The following is a 16280-nucleotide window of genomic DNA, read 5'->3' as shown; positions in this document are numbered from 1 at the left end:
GGGTCAATTAATTAAATTTCTGTTATTTCATGCATTGACTGGTATCGAAATGGAATTGACCCAGCACTGCACATCAAACCAACGCTATATATAGCCACTAGTAACAGTCTTTAGTCTATTGCCAAATCTGCCAGCTCAAAGTATTGTATTGCCATTAAAAATGTTGGATGTTGTGAGTTTGGTCTTGTCTATTTTGAAGAACGGATCGTGGTGTAGTGAAGTCAACTCACCAACCAATGGCTCCCAACAACATCTCATCAAAATAGTTTCTGACTACGATCAGATAATGAAGCGTGTGGAGTGTAGGCTATGCGTGCCTGAGCGCATGCATCTCTGCATATTCGTGTGTATGCAATCAAGGGTATGCTGATGCATGGGAAGATCAGATTTTTTTTTAAAGTAAATTGTAGCCTAACATTTAAGAATAGGCTATTTAATAACAACTCGGGGAACAGTACACAACAGACGCACGTATTAATTATTATAGTGGAATCAAGTGTAATTGATGTAGCTGAAACCAGGGGTTACGGATTGAATTAGCCAAATTCAGTTGGGTATTGCTGACTGGCTCTTCAAATTTCAGGCCTCTTCGTTGTTGCAAATTACTTTAGCTGTAAGGCATTATGTAAAACTAGTTCTACCTGTTTAAGATCAAATTATGGCAAAATTAAAAATGTCGTATTAAAACAGTAGACTATGTAAATTACAGGTTTGTATCAAAGTAAACAAACCAAAGAAAATGTGTTTTTTTTTCTTCAGAAATGCATGTTCATTCCTTGATAGGCCTATAGCCTTCACGTGCTTTCGATAGCTGCCATTGTGATAGACATGTATAATGCTTTCGTTTCGCTCTCAAAAAACGCTTTCATTTACCCCCGATACATTTATTAAATAACATTAGCATTAATGACACACGTGAGGGGCTTCCTAATACCAGTGAATGCTATTTAATACGATTGTTTCCTTTAAAGTGACTATTTATGCTTTTTTTTAATGGAAGGAGCAGCCGGGTATTCCTCTTTATGAGTGAGCTATTGTGCCTGGGGTTAGGATCCCACACACAATCTGAGATGCAGCCAACAAAAACAGCCCTGACAGACAATGGCTCGCTTCACCTGCTACAGCACTGCACCGCAATTATGCCAAGGACGTGTACAGTTAGGCTTCATTCACCTTATTTGAAAACAACTGCTTCGGAATAAAACAGACCATCTGGGCTTAAAATATGCAGATAATAAATAACCGCTATTTTGGAAAATGTAAAAGAAAAGGGGGGGGGGGGGGGGGGGGGTTGAAAGTTGTGTTGAAAATCGTGTTGAAAGTTGCTCAGTAGCCCTAAATCTATCTCGATGTCACAACATCCCCATGCCACAACGCTCTCGACTAGAACCAGAGAGTGGAAAATAGAACAGAGCACAGACACAGGATATGCATATACATCCACCGACTCCACTCCACCATGCTTCAGTAGAGATTGATTTCGAGGTGCATGCCATCAATACACAATCAAAACTCCATTTGAATTCGCTTATGTAATGCATCGTCCCCGTGGCTTTGGGCACGCAAAACAAGGCTACAGCAGGTGTGTTAGAAGCATACATGATCATTTGCATCGATATGACTACAACGAAGCCTATGGGTAGAGATGTGAGCAAATATAAGAGATATCCACAGGCCAACTTATTTGTCATATCATTTAACTGAATGCAGTTGAAATAGGTTTCCCACATTTTATTCCAACTGAATGCTGTCAAACAACACCAATAATTACAGACAGGCTAGTAATAACAAATATTTGATGCATGTCTTAAAAAAGCTTTAACAAAAACGAAATAAAGAAAACAATAGAGTGGTAGGGAAAGGCAAATGTAATAACCTTCAACACAGCCATATACATCTCACTGATTTTAAAGAACGGTTTTGCTTGAGGGCTGGCGCTTCACACACACACTTCAAACACCAATGAATTCATTGTTTTCTGTGTCATTTGGCATGGTAAAAAAGCTCGGCTCCGGTTTTGAATGATCCTGTGCTCTGAACTATGAGTTGAAAGTATAAGTTGTTTTATTATACTTGAGGGAAACAATGGGTTCAGCTGCTTATTGCAAGGAACACTCGTCAGGGGAGAGTTAAACTCAATTACTGTAACCGTGCTGAATAGAAAAAATTGCCAAGAACGAAAATACACCCGGGCGTATCAACCACTGAATAAAAAATGAAAATATATGAATAAAAATCAACATGAAGCGTATCAAATGTTTATTTTTTTCTGGGCAACAAAGGACTATAATACATTGACAGGCATGGGAACTATTGCCAGCACAAGTCTATACAATACAGCTAAAACCGCCTCCAATTTGGACATTGGACATACAAGATATCAGATGGTCCCAAATGCTTAGAATTACTTCGAACATAAAAAAAATAATCAAAAGACAATATCCATTTATTGCTTTTATGGTGCTTCAAGGGAAGAACAAGTGAAACGTATTCTGATTGGCACAACACATAAAAGCTTGTATAAAAACAAGAAAGTAGAAACACAAAACAGTTCTCTTCGGGGTCTCGATTATGCACGTTTCAATTAAAAAACTGAATGGAATAAGGATGATATAGCTAGAGAGAAATGGATGTTTATTTCTATTAAATTTGTTTACTTGCTTCAATGTCGCCTCAACATGCTACAAGAGGGCTGAATTGAAATATCCCAGAGAAAAAATACCCCAAACTTCTGTTTTCTAAGAACCATAAAACCACATGAAGAACTAACCGAATATTTAAACCCACTAAAACAGGAGGCACCAGATAAATAAAAAAGAAGTTTCAACAGACGCACCATATTTACAATTCCCATTAAATTACACATAAATAAATATATACATACATGAACACAGATTCCCTTATATAACCGTGAATCGTGTTGAAATTCAAAGTTCAAGTTGGTCGCTTGGAGTGAGAGTCTACAACTGAAGTCATGACATGGAACTCTGTGGATTTTTTTCAAGTTTATTATTCACAATACTGATAATAATTCATCCTCTTTTAGCTTCTTTTTGTCACATGGCTACAATCGTAAATTGAGAGATATAAGGGTCGCTCGATTTCAGTCCGTTGCAGCTCATAAAAAGAGGGAGTACATAAAAAGTCATAGATGTGGCAGAGATCTTTCCCTCTCTGGATCTGTTCCTTTGCGCCTTTCAGCATTTTTTTTCTTTTTAATAATTGTGGGGATCTTGCGCATCACTTCCCGTGAATCCAAAGTTGAATGGTATTAAAAACAAACATGTCAAATCATCGCGAGATCAGGAAGTGGCACGTTTACTTGATCAATAGTATTTATATGTATTTATAATATTTATATTGGGCTTTCAGGTGGGAATCACTTTCTGTGCTTCTCGTCTTTGTCTCCGCCTTTAGTGCCGCTGTCTGAGTGACTGTTGTTGTTCAGGTACATTTTGTCCATGGCTTTAATCGCCTCGGTCAGATAGTTCTGGAGAGCGGTGAGGGCCGCGCACATGGCTGGGGTCCCGAATCCGTGAGAAATGAGACTGAAATGGGTCAAGCAACTCTGAATCCCTGGCTCAAGAATAGGTTGTGGTCGAGAATTCCCCAAGGGCGTACGGTCCTGGGAAAGCAGGTCTGTGAATTCTTTGCAGATTTGCCTAAAATGGGGAGACAATATATATGTTAATTACAATCATAATGCCAGTCTGCCCCTAATATGACGTATAGGCCTATACAAGACATGTTCAAAGATCCTATTAATTTTATATAGTTAGTACTACAACATTAGAATGTGGCCTATCACATATTTGCTCAAAGGGACGTATAAGTATAGTGTCATACTATGTCTAAATCTTTTAATGCAGTGGGGAAAGGTTGACGTTGGAGTAAAACCAACTATGTCTCAATGCAATCCCAATCACAGCAAACAAAATGGTTGCATATGGATGAATCTGAGGCCTGTTCAATCGACCAATAACAGTAAACTCCATATTGGATAGTCTCAGATAGGCTATTCGTGCACGTGTTTTATTCAATGCTTACGCAACGCGAAAATGCTTGGCATGAATCGAATACAGAGCATGGATATCAAATTCAGTAGACCTAATATTAGTTGAAAGTGTCGAATTCAAGAAGTGTTTGTTCATTGTGGCATTTTGTCGTGTGCATAACATCACCTGATGCCCTATCTGGCTTATTAGAAGGACAAATAATTTGACATTAGTCGATTAATTTGTATCCAATTATTTTTTGGTCAGTTTTAATGTCACATCCATTCAATAGCCTACTATAATGTAACACAAATAATGAGTTCATAAATCAACACTTTAGAAATGCATGTGAAATATATAGACCTAACTAAAAGCCTACAAAAATATATATAAACGAATTTATAGAATTGACCACGACCATCCATTTGTGTTTGTAAACACTGTCGATGTAAACACGATAATTACTTTTTTTTATTTTTTTATGTACATATGAAATGTGATAATATAGCACTTACTTCGTTGCCAATAACATGTTTTTCCTCTGGACTTGTTCGTTTGGGTCGGAATGCTGACGGTTTGTATATTCAGCTACTGCCTTGGCTGGAAACTCAGTCTCGCATACGTAACCAAAATCTCTGGCAAGATGCACGGCTTCGCCTGAGAAGGAAAGAATGGATTGAGTGTATACTATATTGCTCTAAATTGGACATCAAATATAGACCAATTAACACTTCCATTTAACACATGATTCATCTAATGAACGTCTTCCGCCAAAGAGAAGGCCTTGTCTTTGCATCAACTTCTAAATCAGTAGGCTATAGGCTAGCCTTGTACCTTATTTTATTTTTGTATTTTTTGTTGTTGTCATTTAGCAGACGCTGTTATCCAGAGAGACATTTGGGTTAAGTGTCTTGTTCAACAGAACATCTACATATGTTTCACCTTGTCGGCCCGGGAATTCGAACCAGCATCCTTTCGATTACTGGCCCAACGCCCATAACCGCTAGGCTACCTGTTATCAATAAGAGTCAGGCCCCCATTCCGTGAGAATAGTTAAATATCAGGGAAGCAATATAAAATGCCATAAGTAGCGTCATGCATATCACCATGTCATTGCTTAGCCATCCCTAAACATTATTGAAAGTCTAGCAGATCATACAACGAAAGCAATTTTAAAAGGCTATATGCAAATCTCGCTCCTACAAACTTTAACCATGAGAATTATAGGTTCATTCCATTGAGGTCTGCCTTTTTTTGTAGATTTTTTCAAATATTTGGTTTTAATTTCCTGAAACAGTTGGGTTTTTACTGCGGGGCTTCCTGCCATAAGCCTCAACTCCGGAAGAACGCATGCGCCAATTAGCATCAAAGCTCAAGTCCAGTAAACTCGTTTCCATAAAATGGAGCGGATCATAAACAATAACAGCACTTCAGAAAAACGCAGTGTCTCTTCGCTAAATAACCGAGTGTCTTCATATCCCCCCCCCCCCCCCCCCCACACACACACTTTATCGCAAAGAATCATATATTTCTTCAACCTCATTACCATACAGCACCCAATTTCAATGAAGTACAATGAATATTGCATTCGCTCTACGGCTGTAATGATTAACAGGAACCAATGAACCGTCCCAGGCTTTCACCTTTAAAATCCACAGCTCACCAAATACCACAGCACTGAATAATAAGGTTCAACTTTGCAAGCAAAATGGATTTATTCAATAGCAATGGCATCCTCATAGTGTGCCACAATTACCTGATTTATTATTTAATAGTCTCACAACATATAGATCTTCCATAGGTCACTTCCACTTGAATCACAGAGAAACAGAAAGTGTCCCTGCATGTGTAAATAATAGAAGCCTAATAGCAGTTGCAGTAGCTGTTGGCTAGTAGGCCTACTACTAGTAGTATTACTATAACTATGATTATTACTACTACTACTATAACTATGATTATTACTACAACTACTACTACTATTACTATAACAATGATTATTACTACTACTACTACTACTATAACTATGATTATTACTACAACTACTACTACTATTACTATAACAATGATTATTACTACTACTACTACTACTATGATTATTACTACGACTACTACTATTATTACTATTACTACTATTACTCCTATTACTACTACTACTACTACTATTACTATAACTATGATTATTACTACGACTACTACTACTAGCCTAATATAGGCTTTATAATAATGATCATGATAACAAGCCACTATAGGGTTAATAAATCAATCGATCCACCTCTGCCAGAGGTGAAACAGCTCCACACTCACGCTAGACAATAAATAAGCAAATGCCCATAACCCTGCTTCAACAAGGAGCCTAGTTCATCTGGCACAAACTAGGCCAGCCAGGCTAACCGACTCCCACCTCACACTGTAGTAGCCTATTCTAGGACCACTTTCACGAGAGGATTGCACACATGAAGGCTAAATACACAGGCCAATGTTGCGAAAAGCCTTTTAAAAGTATTACCATCATCCTCTCTCTCAAAAACACACATATATCCTTCATGCATGACTGGTTTGCAAGGTAAAGTCAGTCCAAATTACATGGATGAGCGCATATACTGATTTCGAATGTCGCCCCTGAAACCGTTCAAAGCACCTGCTATCCCGGGAACCGGAACTCAGATCATTTACAACGCAACTTACCTTCGACTAGTGACGTCAGCAGGGTAACGTTTGCGGCTTTGCGTCTACCTGCAGGTAGATTTAATCCGATTTTATCCAATTTCTCTCTGAGGGACCTTCCGCCATTCTTAGACTTGGCCCTGTGACAAGAACAGAAAAATAGGTTGTATGAATAGGCTAATTTGTAAAATGGCATGTATTTTTTTAAATTACTATCATTGTTACACACTATCTGATCCAAAAAGGTCTGAATGAATAAGTATGTTATTAATCATATTATTGAATCAAAGAGGTAGCTATCTTGATTTTAAAAATAACAATGCCATAATAGCATCGTCTTCCTTCCATACACTTATATAACACTATCGGTGTCTACAGGCCTATGTGTGTGTCAATATAGGCGATGTATTTTCAAATCACTGAAACTACTTTATTTGAATGCACAGTGTATACCCAAAATACTGGATTTGTGTCTAGGTTGGAATCTATAGACTAAACACTGACGTAGTTTACTGTTGTTGGTGTAGGCCTATATATGATGTGCGTAAACTAGTCTTACAGGGTTGAGGGTAAGGCCAAAAGGCCTACATTCATTTGTGGGCTACATTGTGAGTGTAAAGTTAATATGGAATTTAACAGTCTGCCTTTTGGGCTGTTTTAAATGCAGGAGGTGTCACGCTTGGTCGATTTTAATTATACCTGGGATAAAGAATGAGGAGCGACATTAAAGTCCGGCTCACCTTCTCAGCACCCCGCCCAGCAGTGACGCGTTGAGGCACTCAGGCGGCGAAAGGCGTCTCTGCACTTCCGCCACCGTGACCTTGTATTTTGATGTGGAGCTGAGCAGAGACAGACGACCCGGAACAGAGCAGAACACCTCGTTGGGGTTTACCACACCGCCAAAAAGACCATCCTTATTTATCGGAATGGCGGAGACGTTGTTGTTCTTGGATAAAGAAACTGGACCTAGGGAAGAAAGAGAACAAGTTCTGTGAATATTATTCAATGTAGACCGTTAATCAGATGAGATTCATATTAAACGCGGTGTGGGTGTAGAGGCCTACACACAATTAAAACAATTGGCATAGGGTATGACAGGCCAAATAATAATAATAATATTAACACGAATAATAAACATTAATAATGATAATATAGGCCTATTTATTGTTTTCTTATTAGGCCTACGCACAAAGGCCTAACCATTGCTAAATGTTGTACAATATTGTAGGCCTCGTATAGGCCCAATATTTGTTTAGGGTAGGCTATCTATGCAATTTGAGCTCTGAAACATCTCACATCTCAGCTTTTGCAGACGCGCGCGCACACATGTTGCAATACATAAAACACACACACAGCAAGTGAAGAGAAGCCTTTTTTTAAATATCCATGGTCTCCACAAAAATACAGTCGCGCGTGTGATTTCACTTTGCAGGGGTTACCGTTTTGTGTGCAGTAACCGGAGACAAAGGGACTAGCGCTTTTGGATAGATCACTTGTGACATTAATAGCCCAGGGGAGGCTAATAGAGACGATAGGAGTTAAACGAACTCTTGAGATTACTAATATAAGAGCCAATTATCATGTTGATGCGGAAAGAGCATCTCTCAAGATTTATCCCCTGCGCATCTAATTTGAACTGACAAAAGACTCCACATGGCGAGAGGAGTAACGTTCAACCTGACCATGAAGTAGGCCTAGCACGCCAGAAATGCTCTTATAGGAGTAAACAATCGAATTCACACGCAATTATGCTAGGCCCATATATGATAATGCAACACTGAACGCATTATTCCATAATCAACCGAAGCCAAACACTGATGGAATGAGACTCTATAAATGGTTTAAAGACCTAGCCTATTTTTGCAGCCTATATTTTTTTCCACCTTTGATGCAGGATCTGGTATCATCCTGATACTTAATACATAGAGCATTACCAACTGCCATGTTAGATCTGCTCGCGAACGGGCCTATATTTACGATATATAGCGAAAAGATGCGTCAACACATTAAAACCACTAGCCTAAACAGCATAGCCTATATAGGGCATATTCGCATCTGACTAGGCCTACTCTGAAATGCTGACATTGGCATTAATTGATGAAAAGGTGCATGCAGTTAGTTTGATGCACTCGAGCTCACGTAATAAAAAACACTGCGCATTAACCCACTTGGTTCAGTGAGGCGCTGACTACCGCACAAGCTCCGGAGCAGAGTGGTGGTGTGGTGTGCAGCTTGTGGGAACATACATGGCATCTCGAAGGAAATTGCTTACCTTTTTTAATTACAGTCTGATCTGGGATGTGAATTCCTTGATCCTCAACATGCTGCAACACACAGATGCAAAATACACTATTTGATATAGAATACAATGGAATTAATTTACATGTCATGCTGTTTGCAAAAGATTGGCATGTAAGCCCACAATCCAAATATATATGATGGGCCTGTTATTATTTTCAATGAGGGTGATATTGGCTATAGCTGGTGGGCAGTGCGCGTCATGCATATCAGACTTAAATAATGAAGCTCTGTCGCCCAATAATCGTGACCTCATTCCATCCGCAGAGTGGATACTTACGAATAACTATGAAACCAAATTGTATTCGGAATAAAGGTGGTATTACACGTCGTGCACGCTAATTGGGGATTAGGTATTTGTTTTAGAAAAAAAACAAACGCGTCATTGTACAGGCCTTTACTTATTCGATGTATTCGTATTACCTGCGGAGCGATGGAACTTAATCTAAAACATGGTGCTCATAGTGTGCCTGCATGTGCAAAACTCCCGAGTGGACATTTTATTATTGCTCTCAGCCTCCCGCTCATATCGGGACTTGAGTATTTTCAATGAGCACAATTAAATTAAAGATGAAGGGAGGATATCCAGAATCATGTCCAAAAATGACAGGCAATATTAATCAACAAGCGCGGTTACCATCCATTTTGTGAGAGGGGTTGCAGATCATATTATAGTTCTCAGAGCTTCAGCTTTGATCTGTTTGCTTAGGGCAAGTGTTTATAACACTATGCATCTTTTCAGTGGAGGGAGGGGGTCAACAAAATAATACGGCGAATAAAGTGCAAACACAGCTCGAGAATATAGACTGAACAATCCATGCAAATAGGCTTTTATACAGTGTTTCACTCCAGAGCCTTTTGTAAAATTGTATTTCTGATAGAACATTTACATAAAAGGGCTCTGTCAATTAAATGCAATGGTTATGGCCATAATCTTTGACCATTTCTGCATTTATAAAATTGCATGCCATGCACTGAGTCATTAAATGTAGGCCGTGACATTTCATACAGAGCTGCCAATTTACAGCAGCAAACACTTAGGCTATAGAAGGCTACGTGTGTAGGCCTAATAATAATTTGAAAATAATAATAAGAAAATAATAACAACAATTATTATAATAATAATAACAACAATAATGTAATAGTAAAAATGTAATAGTAATAATAATATAATTACCAAATAATGCTGAATTACCTGAACATCTTCTAAAGAGTGAGGTATTCCATGGATTGGGATAGAATCTGAGAGTCCGGTATCGATTCCGTGGCCCGACGGCAGGAGCACTTCTCTACGGTACTCCCTACAGAGCTGATGGGGCAAGCCACGGTGCTGGTGCAGCAAACTGCTCTCCTGACTTTGCCTCTGGCCCGGCCAGCCAGGGTGTTGTGGCTGCGGCTGAGCGTGCAGGGAGTTAAGGGAGTAGGGGTCGTTGACGTGCGAGTATGGGTCCTGAGACTGGGGGTAGATTGGCTGGTAGGGCGGAGGAAAGTACGGTGGCTGGAAGTCGGAGTTTGGGGTATGGGAGAGTGGAGGGGCGCTATATGGAGACTGGCCCACGCCTCCCAGCTGAGGTAGCCTGGCTGTCCCATTGCTGGTACCGTCGTGACGATCCTGCAGGAAAAAAGAATCGGAGAAATTAAACCTATACACCAACCCTCCATTTTACCCGTTTTCACCGGGGCTTTTATGGACTGTCACCTACCATAATTGAATGTCTATTCAAAGTCGTTGGTTGAAATAAAATCAACAGCATTTATCTGTTGAACGCAGCAATAATAGCCTAATAATTATAATAATAATAATGCTAACAATACTAACAGTGATAATTACTGTAGGCTAATAACACACCCGTAGGCCTATTTCATCATTTTCAGGGGGAAAATGATTACAGTTGAAATATTTAGATAGGCCTACTGAAATGAAATGTGAGAGCAATCTTGCATTCTTTTTTGTATGATAGTTTAGCAAAACTATTTGACTAAAAAAGGCAATAATCGGAGTCTGATTGCTGCACGAAGTAGGCTATAACTCAGTCTTTGCCACCGAGTCCAACTTACCATCGCGGAAAAGCTGTGCACTAACATCTGCGAAGATTTTCGAGCGATTCAAAAGAGAATTTTCAGAAGAAAAACGTTGATAAAACAACGAAAATTTACGAGGAAACAAAATAATGCCAGCAACAACACTATTGAAAGATCACGGAGCCCAATGTTCAGATAAGCACCACCGAAGAACGATAATCCATCAGAATTTGGTTAAATTCCCACTGCCCTTCATTCGATTCTAAAATGCAATGTTTGGTCTTGCGGATTTATGTTTAAAGTTTCTTGTATCCCTGTTCCGTCTTCTGTCTCTATCACTGTGCTGTTCCCTCGACTGAGCTCATATTAGCAAAGAGCTGCTTCTTTCCTTGGACTCCTAATAGCAGATATTCATGACTATTAATATTACACGAATTCTTAATAAGGGAAGAATGGTCGGAAATCGAGCGTGAAGCGAGGAAGCAACTCAAGGCAGAGTCTGCACTAAATGACGTCCATTGAATGAGGAATCAGTGTATCTATCTAATCAGAGATGGGGAGAGAAAGAGGGAGTGAGTGAGGAGGGGAGAGAGAGAGGGAGACAAAAAGAGGGACATTCTCTTGCGTCTGACGAATCAGAGAGAGGGGGGAACATTTTAAAAGGTTCGAAGGCAAGCACAACTGAAAGAAAGACAGAATGAAGGGGGGACCAGAGATAGAGGAAGAGCCATGGAAGGAAACAATGTGCACCTCTGATTCGTGTGAAAATCCAGCAAACGCTGAGGGCATCTCGGCTGGCACATTTTTACTGTTCAGAGGGCGGTTGTCTGCTCGCCATGTCCCTTTGTTTTTCACTTCAGTTTCCGACGCCTCGCTTTCCATGGCCCTTCCCGAGTCTCTCGAATGAATTAATCCACGGTTATTTGAATTCAAACTACGCCAGCCGAGCTAACTTTCACTCCGAGCAAATATATTCAAAAGTTATTATAGGGATACGCAAGCTTAAGACATCCACTTTCCACTTCTAACCTATTTGCACGCGACCATTTTGACAAAACAGCAAAAGAGTAACCATTATGAAAACACGGTTAACGCTGATTTCGATAAAAACAGAAACAGGTCTATTAGCCTAACCGTAAACTTAACATGAATGAGAGAATCACACATTCAAACACGGGCAGCGAAATCCAGCCCAGCGTTTCTCCCCTGCTCTTTGCATGCGTATTCTCCAAACGCGGTTAAAACACGTTCAACTGGCTGCGCCACTCCTAAACAACTCCCTGATATGACTGCCAAACTTTCTATTCTATAATAACAATCACACAGCGTGTGCAGTGCACACACACCACTAAGGGCTCGAAATGCACCGATTTATTTGATAAGTAAGGGATAGGCATCCTATTATTTAAACACATTATTTTAAACATACTTCTTTTTCGATGATACAGTCAACACATGCATTTTGGGTATGTCTCCCTAAGTACATTCTCTTACATTCTATGTACATTTAGCATGTTTCAGCAGTGAGTTTTGATAAATCCTATTTTATACAATTACGTTTTAAATTATATAAATATATATATATTTTCCTATGGGTTTGCCATGTATTACTTTAATTTATTGATGTGAAAATGTATTATTATTATTATTACTATTACTTTATTTGCACTGTTAATATTGAAACTGTGTAAAATGTATTTTTCTACACAATTAAAACTTGCATTACTCCATATCAAAATAGCAAAATATCTAACATATGAAATAAACCAGTATGCATCTGTATATCCTTCAATGAATTAAATATGTTCCCAGACAACTGTCAAAACAATTTGAGATTTGACAATGAAAATAAAGCAGTATACCCCATTAATTACATGAAAACAGCAATAAATCAAATATGAGCCTCTTACCTCGCAATCTTCATATTTTATATTATCAGTTAATTTCCAAAGCATTTTCATGGGTTGTGGTGGGTATTGAGAGCGCCTTTCCTTGTTTTACACCGTGAATTGTGCTCTAGCTGAAACTATTTTAGTTGAGCTTGGCTGTCTGCGCTCTGAGATCTCCCTCTAATGGTGAAAGTAAAAGGCTCGCGCACCACTGTAATAACATTCGCATTCCCTCATTAGCATATCAACAGCCGCTTGATTCCCATCTGCCCAACACCAATGGACAACACAGGTAACAACACTGGAGCGAGATTCCACATGTATTTACTTCTCCCACATTCAATGAGAATATACAGAAGGAATTGAGCGTACATTTTATAAGCATTCTCTATGACAAAAAGGCAACAACACACCCTGCACCTGGGGGTGTGAACGTTCATTTGATGGCTATGATAAAACAAATAATTGGATAATACATGTTATCTATTCATTTGCTTCCTTTGTCGTGCATATTCGTTTTAGGAAACGTGGTTTCATAAAAACAACTGTTTATGTAACAGCTTCATAAAAACAAGTTCCCTCATCTCACACCCTATATGGGCCTATGGTATAATCTGTCTGTGCTTACATTTTAGGATGGTTAACTTGCTCTGAAGAGCGTGCCACACGCAAATACTCTATCTAGTGCTCTCTTCATACTTTGTTGCCAAACTGATGTTCGTAAAACTGTTGTTTTAGACGTATTGAGAGTTGAGACCATGAAAGGCTATTCTGTCACTGTCATGCAAAATAAGAAACACTCTAAAGTAGGTATACAGCTCCATTGACGACATGTAAGAGCGACGTTTTTGGAATGTAAATAATTAACACAACAACATAGCTTGTTTAATGTGAATGAGGGTCTGAAGTATTTGGGCGGGTCAAGAACCAGGTCGCCAACTCCTAGGCGTTGGCCTCTCCTAGTTCAGATTTACATTTTTGGTGGGGTACCTTTACAACCGGTTGTTATTAATGAGAGGGCCCATGAATCTAGATCACAATGACAACTATCAGCGGGGTAAAGATGCCTTAAAAAATAAATCGTGGGGTGTGTGGGTCTGTATGTGTTTCTATATGCTGCTGTGTGGATTTTAGAGGTTGTGTGCTTTTGGAGAGTGAAACCAAAAGGCTCAATCTTACCATGGCTTGGATTGTTTCACCGACTCCAGTTTCACCGCGTTAGAAAGTTCTGTTTTACAATCGACATGAAATGATTCTTTAAAAATCAATTGCATTAGGCCAACATGCCCCTCCAAAGTAATAGGCCTACATCGGAGAGATTTGTTTTGACATTTTAGATGACAAGAACCACAACTTCCGGGCGAGCTATAACTGCCATTTATCATATCATAGACGAATTAACATCTATAATGATAAGTTGGAGCATCCTATGTATGATTTATTCTATTTTTATTGATTTTATTCACATTTCAATAAACACTAGCCTATAGCAAAACAATACGTGTTATATCCTAAAGGATACTATTTGCTTCTATATAAGGAACGGTTTTCTATAGTCTTAAATTGCATGATATATAAAGTGATGTAGCCTTCTATGCAAGTTAAACCTGCTTTCCTCAAGTTATTACGAGAGCCAATGCGCTATTGTTAATCAGGCGTAAATAGGAACATTATCGACTTTTGCGAGAAAAAAGAACACTGTCAAAGTAAAAATAATTAAAACTATTGAATAACTGTATAATATTTAGGCTAAATATAGTGCTTGCCTACTAATTCTACAATGAAAAGTTGATGGCAATGCATTTACCAATTGTGGCCATATATTCGACATATATTACACTCCTGTAGACTAGTTAGTAGCCTACACGTTCTTTGTCTTGAAATAAACAGCACATACCTGCCAATCCCCCATTTTGCCCATTATTGACATCATTGTTTCTTCAATTTGCCTGGATATGGTAGATCACACGTCGTGTTATCTCATTGAGGCTTCCGTCCATAAGCCAATTTTTGCTTTTACTTGTGGTGAACGAGATCAGCTCACCTGGCCATAAAAACCCTCTGGGCCACCTGGTTGCACATGCGCAATAGACCGGATGTGTTAACCTACCTGAAGTAGAGGTAATGCTCTTTTGTGAATATGCTTTTGGGGCTTACTGCGTTCAATTGTGAATTAACATATGGCTGGAAAGTGTGTGGACGAAAGTTTGTTGTGAATACAACAATATAACAATATAATTTGCATGCCATTTATATATGTAAAATACAAAAGTAAATGAAAAATCTATATATTATTGAATATCAATATCATGTCAATTAGTCGGCTATATCAGTTGATTATAAAATATTTATTCACATTAAAAATGAAACTGTGTCAAGATAAAATCTGAAGGTTAACTGTAACATCATTACTTAAACACAATCTACCAGGTTCCCTTACGTGTATTGGGGTCATGGTTTATTTATCATCTGTTTATTTCTAATACATACTTATAAAGACGCCTCAGGCCAGAAATGAATGAGCTCAGCTCTTCACCAGGCACACCAAAAAATAAAAAGAGCAACACGTGCGCTCACCGAGGTGTTAATGGTAATGATGGTCGAAAAGGTATTTTCTTTCTAATTCTAACGGCACGCATGTCTACTCTACCTATGGGGCGCTCAACAACATGGTTGCACTGCACTGTCAATTGCAGAATGGAAAGATATAGCTGGCTTGAATTATGATGTATTATTTAGTTGATAAAAATATGACAAATAAACCATAACGATAAGTATTCCCTTTCAAATTCAACAGTGAATTATAAGCTATATAGTCTAGATATATAGCCTATTTTAAACAACAGGTCTTTTCCTGAGAAAACACAGCTCAGTTGAATTACAGTCACACAATTGGGCAAATATTGAAATATTTTAGATTACATATTTGTTTTTGTCTTGCATTTGACTGTGGTGTTTGGCAACTGTGCGGTCTATAAACTTGTATTCTATACATATTTGTACTATATTTGGGAAACTTTAATATTCCCTCAATGTTTGTCTTCAAAGACAATCGATTTGAAAATAATAAAAGTGCAGGCAGGAATAGAGATAAAATAGAACAATCTAAAACATATATTCAGAGCAACAAGGTGTAGCTTACTGCAGTACTGTGCACAGGGAACGCGAGCAAGTGTGTTAAAGAGTTCTGGACAGGATCCGTTTCCATGTGAATATCCAACCTGTTTGTCTAAGGCTTGGTTTCAACCACTTCCACCCCTGCCAGGAGCCCCCGGCACAATTTCAGTTAAGCATCATAAAACCGTACAAGATGTTTAATAGGCAACGATACTGAAACGACTGGTTGCACCTTTTGGGCATTGATATATCTCACAATTTAGCAAGGATAATGCTCAATGCATTTTTCCAATAA

General features: G+C 38.7%; 1 protein-coding gene across 3 annotated transcripts; it reads right to left on the bottom strand.

The window, feature by feature from the left end:
- Positions 1-3379: 3379 nt before the first annotated feature.
- On the bottom strand, positions 3380-14810 carry LOC120050362 (transcription factor AP-2-alpha). Of its 3 annotated transcripts, none has more exons than XM_038996948.1 (7): positions 14766-14810; positions 10153-10569; positions 8932-8983; positions 7400-7625; positions 6681-6799; positions 4511-4652; positions 3380-3662 (listed from the first exon to the last, which is right to left on the bottom strand). In XM_038996948.1, exons 1-7 carry the CDS (start codon positions 14799-14801, stop codon positions 3380-3382), a joined length of 1275 nt encoding a protein of 424 aa, XP_038852876.1. In that variant the 5' UTR covers positions 14802-14810. The 3 variants fall into 3 exon arrangements, with proteins under 3 accessions (XP_038852876.1, XP_038852875.1, XP_038852874.1); XM_038996947.1 differs by lacking the exon at positions 14766-14810 and adding an exon at positions 12890-12943; XM_038996946.1 differs by lacking the exon at positions 14766-14810 and adding an exon at positions 11016-11042.
- Between the last annotated feature and the right edge of the window lie 1470 nt (positions 14811-16280).

Source organism: Salvelinus namaycush, chromosome 7, assembly GCF_016432855.1.
Source record: "Salvelinus namaycush isolate Seneca chromosome 7, SaNama_1.0, whole genome shotgun sequence".
In the NCBI taxonomy this organism is placed as follows: domain Eukaryota; kingdom Metazoa; phylum Chordata; class Actinopteri; order Salmoniformes; family Salmonidae; genus Salvelinus; species Salvelinus namaycush.
The sequence above is the reverse complement of the archived record's forward strand: the minus strand, read 5'-3'. Positions and strand labels throughout refer to the sequence as shown.